The sequence below is a fragment of the Pectinophora gossypiella genome, chromosome 1 (genome assembly GCF_024362695.1).
Source record: "Pectinophora gossypiella chromosome 1, ilPecGoss1.1, whole genome shotgun sequence".
Lineage (NCBI taxonomy): Eukaryota > Metazoa > Arthropoda > Insecta > Lepidoptera > Gelechiidae > Pectinophora > Pectinophora gossypiella.
In genome coordinates, this window is record NC_065404.1 from 7,530,513 (window position 1) to 7,544,320 (window position 13,808).

The following is a 13,808-nucleotide window of genomic DNA, read 5'->3' on the forward strand; positions in this document are numbered from 1 at the left end:
GTGCACGTAGTGGCGGTGCTACGACGCGAGGTGTAGTGTGGAGTTACGCTCCGTGTTACACGGTGCTACATTCGCCACTCGTAGCGTTTCGACATGCGCTGGTTGTGCGATCTATGCGCCCGAACGTCCGCCCACTGCCAATAACTGTTGTCCCGCACGTTAATGGCTGAAACAGGCGTTCAATTAAACGTGCCAATTCGGTACGAGACACTAGACAGAAGTTAGCTACCCTCATTTTGTTCCAAACGTCGAATGCAAATATTAGCCTTCGTAATACTCCCCCGCGTTACTTGTAATTCCAAACATTGCGGTGTTAAACTATTTGTTTGTACAATCATGATTGGATTTGAATTAGGTCAATATAGTATATATTATCTTAAACTATTATACGTAGTTAGAATTTCGTGGATATTATGTTCAGTCTAGCTAGAGCACGGTTTTGTGCCGACATACACTGTTGTGTTTAGTGTTATCAAGATTAATAAGTAACATCATTAACTCTTAGCACAAGGTAAAACGTAATATTATAATTTACTGTACAGGAAAACGCTTTGAAACCTTTTAAACAACAGACGCTTTTAAATTATGATTTTAATTATAATTGGTTCCAACGAAAGTCGAGGAGAGGTATCAATGGTATGAGTATGACCGGTCGGGACCTGATAAATTAGCTAATGAAAATCGGCGGGCGCTCTGGTCTACTTCATAAATATTTTCCTTATTGCCAGTTACCACGAGCTGTCGATAAATTTATGGAAGGGCCAACGTCACCTGAAATTTTATGGTTTCTTTCTTCGCCACTCGCCTCTCATATTTATTACCCAGATACTTTTCCTATAAAGTTCTAAGTAAACCTATTTTACAGCGACTGATTTAGGAATTGCTACAAAAAATATTTAAAATTCATCTAGGAAATATGAATGTCGCTGGACCTCGGAAACAACGCAATAATGACTGGGAACGTCGAACAGAAACGCGCAATACGCGGGTACTTATTGGAAATATACGTATAGGTGAAGCTTTGTTGCTAAGTCGGGCTTTTTGACCCCAAGTTCGATTCGTGCCACATTACCGGCACCTGCGCGCAGGCCGCAGCGATAGCTCGGAAAACGGTCGGAAAAAGGCCGTTCACTTCGCGCCGTAATCTCGCCCGACACACTCCAATCACAATAGGTAATATTCTCCCAATAAATACTTTCCTTCCCGAACATTCACAATGCTGCTGAAACTTCGCAAGCTGATATTGAAAATGCGAGGGCGAATATTTTACGCAGCCGGCTTGTAATAACTGTCGCTTGCTTGTGTTTGTCACGGGACAAGCGCTCGCGCGTAATGCGTTGTACGATTGCTTCAATGTATCCGCAATTATCTCGAAATAAAGAGGAAAACTGTTTTTTTTTTAGTTTTACACCTTGTTTTTACGCATAATTGTAATTTAACCGTCACGTATTAGGTGATTTTGTCTACGGGTTACTAATTTGTAACATTACTCATAAATATTAAAATGGGTGGAATTAAAAAGGGTCTCTGTCTATGCCGGCAAGGAATAAGAGTGTCAATTTATTATAACTCTACATCTACTTACATAAATCGTATTTATTTCAAAATTAATTAACCGACGAAACGGTCATGAAGCAGGCTTACACATCTTAGGGCGATATTATTTATCCTACTTAGTTCTGCGAGCCACCGCAAAAAGTCCTTTGTCTCATTGAAAATTGTCTTGATATAAGCGTATATAAAACCTAATGTAATGAAGCCGACTGTCAGACTGTTGATCATTGTTATACCCTATTCTCATGTCAATTTGTTTTTTGTAACTTTTTTATTCTTTACTTAATTAAAGTTTTCATTACTTTTCAAAGGTTGGTACGAAATATTTTCCGAAGATCGAAATACTAGATTCTGGATTCGATTACGGTTGCACGGGGAGGAAGGAATTATCGATGTTGAAAGTTTTAAATTGTGGAATTTAAATAGATGTCGGTGAGCGGGAATGCAGCATGCGCTTCGCAGGACGTGGCGCTCTCTCAGCGCTAAATCTCGCAGAGTACATTAACGTTTTCCGATATCTAAAGCAGAGTGCTCACCGGGCCACGGACCAGTTGAATAACAAAGAACTGCGTTGCCGAGATATTGTAGCACTAATGGACTACCCGATTTATGAAGCTTTCAACAAGCTTGTCGCGCAACTTTACACATTTCTACCCGACTGCGGCGAAGCAAAAAGGAGTGTTATGTATTTGACCGCTATGTATACGTATGTATGTAATGTATGAATGTATGTAATGGATATATTTGTGTATGCACGTCTGTTCCAACTTCTAAACAACCTGTCAGAATTTTACAAATGAGGTGTGGAGTATCGTCTTGATTGACCGGTGGTTATAGGCTATGTGACTTCACGCTAAATTCAATGTGACACCCTCTAGAGGACATTTACTTGCGGGTTTGCTTGTCGTTACTCGATAATTATGTTCCAGATAGGTTTTAACTCCAAATCTTGCATAAAACACGTATCGGAAGCATCTTCCCTTAATAAATAAGACCTCAAAATAATATACATAACAATAAGAGTTCCATAGTAAAGTTTTAGTTTTTAAACTTTTATTTTTATTTTATCTTGCTTTATGCTTATCCAATGTTGATGTTTACTTTGTTACGGTAGCCGTATGTTTTAATAGCTGCGTACGTATTGAAGGCAATATCGATCGATGTTTAAGTATTTAATCTAGGATTTGTATAGTTTGGCACGGCACACATGTGAGGGAATACGCGCACAGAGTGCGGGGGCTTACTTCCGCACAATCAATCAAGGCGGCTGATGAGGATACCCAGCTAGAGCAGAACCGCGCTAGTTAGCGCATTGAGTCCACACAAATTATTATCGATACCGACTGCCGTATTAATTCACTTACACAACTTGTACATTAAATTCCGCCGTTCAACAAACACTTTTATCTTGTGTCGAATTTCCATAAATTTATAAAGTACACCGGACGTCCCGTGTTGGCAAATTTCCACGTTATGCCGACCGTTGGACGTGCATTTCGTTATATTCCGTTCCTGTTTTCAACTTCCCGCAACAAAATTCTAAACAATCTGTTAGCTATTCCGCGATCGAATCATCTCGGTTTGTAACAAACTCATTCATCAATCACCATTTGTGAAATATAACAATTTACTTATTGTTTTCCCTGAATCCCGTTTGTTTCTATCTATTCATATTATGATACAGTATTGATTGAACTGACTGTAATTGATGGGGATGTAATAATGATGACAATATTATATCAACAACTTCTAAATAATGGTTAATTTGGGTTTACTTATAACGTACTCACTTGAAATAAAAAGAAACATATTTATATGTTCAGCATACAGACCATCCAATGCGTAGCCTCACTTTTCAAATAGCAAGGTGTGGAGGACTACAGAAAAGTACACCTTTCGTTTCATCACTCTTTTTTCTTTTTACCCGACTGCGGCGAAGCAAAAAGGAAGGTTATATGTTTGACCGCTATGTATATATAGAGGTATATACAATTATTATTATGAATTTTATTGGATATATTAAAAATAATAAAAAATAAAACTCGACTACGACTTGTTTCATATTTTTAGAGCGTGATTTTTCTGTAGTTGGTTGTTAGTTTTTAAACGTATTTTTTTTTTAATATATCCAATAAAATTCTTTAAAACTACATCTTAATTTCGAGGCTCCAACCCGCAGTGAGGCCGCCTGGTGGAGCACGCTTAATAACTTTCCGATCTTAAATATAGGCAGTAGTTAACATTCGATGAGGTGTCTGTAATGCGTAATGTATCGTACTGAATCGGCAGTTAGATGTAAATGGGTGTGTGCCGGTAGCGGTGCGACATTGCGACAACTTCCATTTTGCTCCACTACTTTGATCTACTTGAGGAAAATACATGAATACAGTGTAATCAATGTATACTTCAGTTGAATGAGCCACGAACTCGCACTATTGCTACATGGTTCGCTGTAAATGTAAGCTGTTTGCAAAAAGTCAATCAATTAGAATCAATAAGTTAGCCGGGAAAATAGTGGAATAAAAACAAGTATGATTTTTTATGGCTAGAAAATGGTGCACAAAAAAGTCACTGTAGTACAATGGTGGAGCGAAACAGTGGAGCATAATGGAAGCCGACAGCGCGGCATGGTCGTGCGGCGGAGTCTACCGCGCCCGCCGCCGCGGTATATGGCCCGTGAATAATCCTCCCGTAATACTCGACTTAATGGGTTGGAATTAAACAATTAGTTGTTTTCTTTCTGCCTCGTCAATGATGAAGCCGCGCCTCGATGCCGTTGAGCACCGGCTTTGCTGAATTTGTTTTCATCCGCCTCTCCAAACGGTGTCTGAATAAATTGCTATATTCTGTACAAAGTTTTATTTCACACAATAAACTTTTTACGAAAACTGTTTTGCTTTCGGAATTCGTAAACCAGTTCTCCAATTAAGTATGCGTGCTTTGCTTGTTGAATTCCTGTTCGTGTCGCCTTTGTCTATATGCTCGTGCACACGTTAACTATGAATATTTGTCATTTTCACGTTATTTTAGAGTAATTTGCCCTACGTTAGTTGTCGTCTAATAATGTTACCCCTTTTTAATCACAAAATCATTCTTTGAGCTAACGTATTAATCAAGGCAAGTTTTAACCTGAGGTAATTTCAAGCTGCGCAATATCAGCGCTGACATCACCTCTGGTGCTTATGCGCTGAGAGCCTTGAAATAAGCGGTTAATTATAATTTGTACCTGTAACACAGGTAGACGCAAATTGCAACGAAATTGAATATTTATTAACTCTTTGCTCCAGCCTTTAACTCAACGCCATTCAGTCGTTCCAAATATTTCATATTATATCGGTACCAGTCTTCGGATTGGCGACTGTTTACAATTTATTTAGAGTTCCTACCAACTACATACGGCCTCCGTGGTCCAGTGGTTGAGCGTTGGGCTCACGATCCGGAGGTCCCGGGTTCGAATCCCGGTGGGGACATATCACAAAAATCACTTTGTGATCCCTAGTTTGGTTAGGACATTACAGGCTGATCACCTGATTGTCCAAAAAGTAAGATGATCCGTGCTTCGGAAGGCACGTTAAGCCGTTGGTCCCGGTTACTACTTACTGATGTAAGTAAGTAGTCGTTACATGAGCCATGTCAGGGGCCTTTGGCGGCTCAATAGTAACCCTGACACCAGGGTTGATGAGGTTGGTACTCCACCTCACAGCCCACACGATAGAAGAAGACCAACTACATATAGCTCATACAACTTTTAGACCCGGCTATTGATGCATATCAGTACACAGCACCGAGTCAGGCCATCGATAGGCTTTTGGAATCTGGTAACTGGTTTGGCTACTAGCCCAAAAGCCTCCACAAATCCACAAAGCAACGCGTGGCCTGCATAGGAATATATATCCAAACCTTATAATACATCGCTGTAAGCAGTGCTAGAAGTTGTCGGAAGACAAACCTACAGCCGCTCTAAATGTACTTAGTATAGTATCAGAGGCCCGTATCCATCGTCTAAGATACATACTTATAAGGGCTTAATCTTTAAATCGTGTTTTGGTACATTCCATAGACATTATTTTAGTACCTGACCTTTTATACTGTTTACGTAATGCATATTTAGTATTTCTTATGTAATTTGTACCAGGTAAACGTGGGTTTTCTTTATCATAGGCTGCGTCTCGTTAGTGTCAGCCTCGCGGCCTCGTGGCCCTACGGTCACACCAACCTCCCGGGTCGCCTGCCTTCCGTGCTCGCCGCGTCGGTCTTATCTTTGAGTAATTACCTTGTTGTTTTGTACTGTTATTGTCCGCCCACCGCGGCTCTTTTTGTTTTATTACATGATTAGCCTCCGCTGCCATAGAAACATCCCTTACTTCCCGCGTTTTACTATCCTTTTATTACAGCGTGTTAAATGCATTTTTAACAAACAAAAGATAACAGAATTATTTGTTACTGCGAAATTAGTTGTTAAAATATTTATAGAAATATAAACATAAAGTTATTCAACAAAAATCATTCGAAATGCATGGAAAAGTTAACGTGGGTCTTCATACTTTTTGTACAGTGACTTTATGATATCGTAAACGTGCTGATTGGTACAAGCAAGTTGTTCATAAATTAAAATGTATGCATGTTTAGTATGTTGCGAGGTCGTTATGTTGCTAATATAATATTCTGAAGGATATATGTCGCAGTGCACGGTGCGCTTGGCTGCACCTGTGGATATTGCCGCGTAAATCAAATTTCTTATTTCGCCTCAACACTTATTTCTAGCGCGCCGTTTGGTGAACGGTGCTATGTCTTCGTATCGCTACACATACGTATGTTCGCTCAAAATTTATTAAACATACACAGCAAATATGTTTATTAAATATATAAATAAGTTTAGTAATAAAACTATGACTCGCTATTCAAAAGTTTTCTTCTTCCCTCTGAATATGCATTTATCGCAGCACCATTCAATCCTAATACAGCAAATACCATCACATCGTCAATTTGTACTCATGGAAATAATATCGTATCTTATCTATTATTTATTCTTTCACACAGTTACATAAATTCATTATCAGAAGACACCTAAAGTCCTGCGGCCGGGGGCGCTGACGTCGCAGTGTCTTGTGACTTTGTATGATGGTCAATTAGTTCTATTGAAATCCGCGGGACTTGCCTTGTGGCGCGTAAGAAATTCCAAAATATATGTATCAACTCGTATAAGTACCCACAATGGGAGATACCAAGAAGGAAAGAGTTCCGCGGAACATCCCAAATATAGAAGTACGCGCTAGATTCGATAAGCTAAATTACGTATGAATGATAAAATATTGCTTTTCTTTCTTCTTGGTTTCCTCTTTCTTTCATACGAGTTGATACATACATATATTTTGTAATTTCTTTCAAGCGAACGCAATAATACACGGATCACAAACTAATTAAATTGACGATGGTACTTGTCAATAATTAGCAACTGCGTGTAATGTTCACGGCTGCGTTAGCATGAATTACAGGCTGTTACGGCCATCTATATGCCAATACGATTAATAATTTAATGCCGCTATCCTGCACAGAATTACCTCGCGTCTGTATTGGAGTTTGCTCTGCTTTGAATTACTGCTCCCAAAATGAGTGTCAGATTCTGCGTCAGCTTTTTGACATGCACTAAATTTTCACATGCACGTTTATTCTATAATTTTATACAGGGTGTTAGTGACATCGTAACGAAAACTTTGAGGGATGATTCAGGCCATAATTCTGAGTTGATATCAAGTGGAATTTTCCGTCGCAAAAGTATAGAACGGAAAATAATTTAAATAAGCTCTAAAATTTTCATGACTTCTCCGACAGGAAATTCCACTTGATATCGACTCAGAATCATGGTCTGAATCATCCCCTTCAGTATTCGTTACAGTGTCACTAACACCCATACCTACTTGTATGGCTACTGTATGTACTTGTATGGGGTGTAAGTGACATCGTAACGAATACTGAGAGGGATGATTCAGCTGATTATTCTGAGTTAATATCAAGTGGAATTTTCCATCGCAAAAGTATAGAATTGAAAATAATTAAAAAAAAAACTAAAAATATAACATGAATTTTGCGACGGAAAATTCCACTTGATATTAACTCAGAATCATGGTCTGAATCATCCCTCTGAGTATTCGTTACGATGTCACTAACACCCTGTATAAATGTCAAATAAGAGTATTAAGTAGGTAAACGAATATACTAAACTACACAATATCGCAGCTAGTTTAATTATCATCACCTGATTGGTATGTCTGTAAGAGGGTACATAAAACAGAAGTTGTGTTCATTTCTTATTGTTATTTGGAAATGAGAATCACTCATCTGCCGGCCCCTTGCAAATTAATTGCGGAATGACAGAGCACAACGCCCGGTTCTTAATGCACGCTCACAAAGCGAAACGGCTTGGGCGGCACCGTAGCGGCACGCAGGCGGTGATTATGATAATGACGCGGTGGCCGCGCTTTTTGCGCCGCTCGCCCTATATTACGGAACTCGACACCATTTTCTGATTTCGCCGTGCCACCGGCAGCATCGCGACGCAGCTCGCCGCTCGCCTTTCGCTGCTCGCTCGCCTTAACCACTCTGAGACGCTTATAAATTATGCAAGTCGCCATAATCCACGCCCTAAACGCCTTCTCCGCCGCCTCAATTATTCATTCGGGCGGTTTGATGTTTTAGAAAATTGTCGCGATACTCGAGACGGGCGATGCTTTATAATTCAGGAGCCGAATGTAGTCGCAGCTGGCACCAGATCCCAGCCTTCCTGTTCTCACGGATTAGTTTCAACACGCAAACACTTCCAACCGCAACTTTATGCTCTAGTACATAGTTGACAGTTAAAGCCAAACAGAATTTTATATTTACAATACATGTTGCAGGATTCCGAAGGGGACACGCCGCTGCACGACGCTATCTCTAAGAAACGTGACGACATGTTGACGCTACTGTTGGAGCATGGCGCTGACATGACTCTCACAAACAACAATGGATTCAACGCGCTCCACCACGCCGCACTGCGCGGCAACCCAAGGTACACTATTTTATTGTGACGCCACCAATGCACTCCGATAATACATTCCCAGTCTACTCAAATCTGAAATAACGTAATATAAAGATGATTACCGCAAATGGGTATAAGATGCGTATAGAAATTCCGGGCACACTTATCTACGTGGGCTTTTATATCGTGGACTTTGTCTGAAATAAACATAACGTCGCTTGTTGTCCGACATTATCCCTACGAGAATGGGTAGTTATGAGCCAGCCTGCCTCACAATAAACTGCTTACGCGTCTAATACCGCGGTCCGAGAGTGAGCCGTGTGCGCCTTGTGTGATGTCCTTATTACATTGCAGCACATGCGTACATCACCCAAAATTGGGTTACGTAAGACGTAAGCTATAATGTTACATACTTGGAGCACAGTAACTAAGTAGTTTGAAGGAATTTAGCAAACTGTCTTTTAAAATAACAAAACCTTACACTTACATATAATTTTAGATTGGACACTTCGTAATATTTCATCAAGACAGACATCTAAATATCTAAAGATAAGCGAGTACTGCTGTAATGCTGTCTACGTCTTCTCGTAGAAGTTCGTAGCGAATTGCTACGAAGTTCTACCGTTGCGAGTTATGTTTTCTTTTAAAGGAACTTTCCTTTCTCGCCGTGTTTTATGATGCTTTTAATAAAAACTAAATATCTTTTAGACGCTTCCGAGCTTGTTTCTGAAACTGAGTGTGGTAATGATAAAAGAATGGCATAGCGTGGTGTTGCGTGGCCGTACGTGCGCCATTGTGGACAACATAATGTCATACTCTCAATACTAAACATGCGCTTTTATTCCTAAAACAGATATCAAAATAGACGGCATGGTTATCCAATACATATATTGGTCCCAACAAGATGATTTTTTGTTGAGCTGAAATTTATCACTGAAGAAGAAACGATCCCATAATATGAATCGGTGAGCAAGAGTTAGAATAATGAATCTCTGCTGGCGAATCGTGCGTAAAGTGGTTTATTTGTGGAGGGTTCGAGGAGGCGCTGGAGGCTTGGAGGCCCGCGACGACCGCCCACATTTATTCAAGTCACGTGACGCGTCCCAGGGAAATAATACGAAATGTGGCTACGTGACCAGTTCATTATGCGGCGGCGCAGAGCGGCCCTCGCGGTCACCTCGCGCCGTCTTCATACTCTGCGCGCCCGGGCAGGGTACACCCGGCACCCGCGCGTATTACAAACACCCGGACGTGCTGCGGCACACGGCCCTCACAAGAATCCTTTTAAATCACTAATAGTTAGTCGAGCGGTACCCGCCTGGATTTATTCAACCGTTCCACGGAATACCAAAATAAAACTCTCTGAAAGGAATGTTCATTTCACCATAGTGGATATCTTTATTACACTGCGAAAATTCTCATTATTTCGGAAGAATATCCTATTTATTTGGTATCGGATTTGTGTGGTTTCTTTTAAATTACTATTATGTCCGCCTAAAAGTATTATCTATCTACGCGTATCGAATAGGATTCGTTCGTTATTCAACGTAGAGATATCATTATCTTAGTCATGTACACAAATGTTCACGGGAACAACATTAAACTGATATCAGTAGGAATTTGATGTTACCTTGTGAAACGTATCTAAGTATATTAAGCAACTTGGTAGTCTCGTGCGCGCCATCTTGGTTGAAGCAACCTTACGTAATGTCGCAAGTACTTCTGATGCTTAGGGCCATTGTTATTCAGTCTGCATTAAGAAAGTGAAAGAAACTCGTTTTTAAGATTGTTGTTTAACGGTAATCGAATAGAAGATTGTCGTAAAGCGTTCTCGATTTTATCGCGGAATGAGAAGTCGCTCGCGACTTTTCCCATTCGACAAAAACGTTCGTTTCCCCCTGGAGATGTAAAATCGTTTTATTTTATTACTTCCGCCAGTATATCGTTATATCAGGAGCACCCATCCTCCTCGGCTCGGAAAGTTCTATATAAATATCGAAGCGGAGTTTAATTCAACGACCTTCTCATCTTTATTACAGAAATTTGGCAAAAGTTTTAGCTGATTTTTCCGTTGCGTAATTTTACATCTTACACGCATGCATACATATAAGATCACACAATATCACTTACTAGTATCCTGACACAAACACCGTTTTCGCTTCTTCATCTTCAAGAGACATAATTCATACGTGTTCTCTGCAGAAGAGGGAATGTTGTGAGCCTTATTACTTCGTAATAAGCCGATAAAGTACGTATCTAGTTTGGTATTGAAGGCGTATTTACTTAATGAAATTAAACAAACGAGCTCGCGATGCGAGCGGAGGGCGCGGGCCCGCGTCTGCGACACCCTCGCGGGGCGCGGCGGCGGCGGCGGCTATGTCATTACGTCTGATTAGAAACAGTTATCTCTTGCGGTTATCGTTACAGCTCCCCTAACGAGCCCTTGTAAAACTTCTATGGCAATTTCGTGATACATTGCTTGGATACGATAAGCTTCCGGTTAATCATCCTCGTAAATTACAAATTTATACGCCATCGAGGAGTTCGACTGTAAATGTTAAAGCTATTATAAGCGTAGTTTGATGACGATATGAAGTTGAGATTGTTTTCCAAATTATCGTTGATTCACTTAATAGTATTGTATAAATTGTTTAAATGTGAATGAAGTCGTTTAACAATATTCAAAGAAAGGTCCGGAAGGACGAGGTCCTTGTAATTTGCAGTGATTGTACCAAATAGTTCATTTTATTCTGTTATTTTTAAAGCGTTTTAGCCTTTATAATCGTCCAATAATGTAATAATCCATTTTAAAACTTACCAAATGCTTGATGGATACGCATAATAATTAATTTTCCGTAGTACTATTATGTATTCAGTTATGGCTTACTATGTCCATACATCGAAACTCAAGTGAGTATAATTGTATAGTGTCTTTCAATTTGAAGACGGCGAACTTTCATTTTACGTCCATTTTCATTACTTGTAAAGTTCTCTTCTCGTTCGTTTCACATGAAAACGTCAATCGCATTGAAATATATTTTGAAAGATTATTCAAGGATATACCCTACTCAAAGGACTGGGCGAAATAAACAAATTTTATCCCTCAGTTTGATGTATGATGATACACTTATTTAACGTGCCATGACAACGGAGCTATAAAACTATGTACATACTGATACCTTTTCAGTGAGTAGATCTCACAGAATATCACTATTAGGAATTTTAATACTAAATCCTTAATACAGATGTAAGTAAAATATCTCGGAATAAAATATTAAGATGAAGGATCGTCGTTAAACATTGTGTTCGTCAAGCAACGTTTTGGATTGCGGTGTGATTAATACGTTGTGGAATCCGGTGATCATCGGCAGGCGAGCAGCTGCGATCGCTGCGACGCGGCGCGGGCGCGGCTCTCGCGCTCGATGCGCCGCATTCCGCCAGGCATTAATCGTGAGCTTAAATATTTTAACGCGTCGTAACATTGATTTATTCGGAGCGTAATCTCAGCTCGCGGCTGTTTGTTCTTCGGCTCGAGACGTATAGGTGAGATTAGGCAGCGCGCCCTCAAGCCTCCGCCCGATCCCCCAAACTCTTTCCTTCACCGACGTCATGCTTATTTAGCCTAATTAATTGACTTCGCTTTATCTTTCGGGGAACGCTCCACTAGCCTATCTATCTATGAACAACATAACAGTTTGCAATACAAAGTACACATAAGCTGCTGGACTGTGCCGACGAATACGTAATAGAACGAACAGAGCATTCAGGGGAGATTTATATGGTCATTGTGCAGCGTTAATTGCAGCGAATGGAGCGAAGTGCGATGGTATCGTACCATCCGAACTAGAAACGTAATGCCTCGCCGACTGCTTCATCGGTGTTGCTCGTTGAGAGTTATATGTGCAAAACAAACACGTAAACTCCAGTGATACGACATCCTATTTCAAATAGAAATGAATCTGTTTATGTACGGTATTAAAGTGGATGAAAATTCGTACTGGCGTTGCGGACTTTTTTTACGAAATATTAATAGCTTGCCATAAAAAGGGTTGTCCCATATAGAGAGGGGCCGCGTGCCGGACACTGAAAGTTATGGTGTTTCCAAAAATGTGGAGACAGTGGCATTGGAAACCTATTGGCACAAATATCATCGGTGTCCATCGTACAGCTGGCCGGTAGCAGAGCACACTTTAGTGGAGCAGATTTATGTGTAGCGAGCGACCACTGGTTAGAGGCTCGGGGAGCCGTGAGTAGGGGGCGCGGGCGCGGTGGGCGGCGGCGGCGGGAGGTGCTGTTATTGTGCGACGTTTGATTTACGCACGTACCGCTATCACCCTTTTGTTAGGCCGGATACCGACTGCTGTGCCAGTTCCGCTGGACCGAATGCACCCTCTAGCGAGGTATATTCACCCGAAACCCAAATATTTTTCATACACATTCTTATTACAACATTTCTGGCTTACTTTTTTATATTTTCTGTTGTATTCATATCACTTTTTCGTTACTATATCTATAAAAGTGCTACAACAGAATTCCGTGCCTAAAAGTATTCTGTTCAGTCTATTTTAGAACGTTCAGTAACGTTTTACATCGTTGTCCTTTTCATTTAGCTACAATAACCTATTTGCTCGCCTGCTGCCTGTTGGTTTTGCTGTCATTGCTCTTCGTAATTTACGAGTAGCAGTCGCACGCTACATATTCAGCGCGGATATTCAATTACTACTTAGTTCCATAATTCGGTACACAGATGAACAACTGTTCAATGCCCAATTGTTCTTTTAGTATCTCTATTTACGGAACATTGCACACTTTGCACAGTCCATTGCATACTATATCATTAGATAGATACAACAATTTACCAACCGAAAAACATACAGTTTGAAACGATTTCACGGTATTTGAAAGGCATAAAATCATGTTCTTGATAATCAATTTTAAAAAAACAAATCAGTAGGTACCTACTTAAACAAACTTTGCTTCATTACCATTTGCCTCAAGCCAAACGCTTGTAGACACGGCAATATTAAAACTGTGTTTATATTTACCCTTATCGAAGGATCCTGGGCCGTGAGGTAAACATTAAATTTGGATTATCTTTATTCAATGTTAACTTCCGTTTAATGTGTAACGGGTTAACCGTTTTCAGAGTAAAGCACAAACGCCGAGAGCTATACTGGACACGAAACGTATTTACCTTTGTTTGTGTGTACGTCTTCGCTGTAAGCCCTATCTAGTA

General features: G+C 40.3%; 1 protein-coding gene across 1 annotated transcript in view; it reads left to right on the top strand.

Annotated features, from left to right (window-relative positions):
• LOC126369288 (E3 ubiquitin-protein ligase MIB1) overlaps nt 1-13,808 on the top strand; it is a 131,920-nt gene that overhangs the window by 31,519 nt on the left and 86,593 nt on the right. Inside the window, exon 11 of the mRNA XM_050013649.1 lies at nt 8,451-8,602. Within this exon, the coding sequence (XP_049869606.1) occupies nt 8,451-8,602 (152 nt within the window). The remainder of the gene's footprint in view (nt 1-8,450; nt 8,603-13,808) is intronic.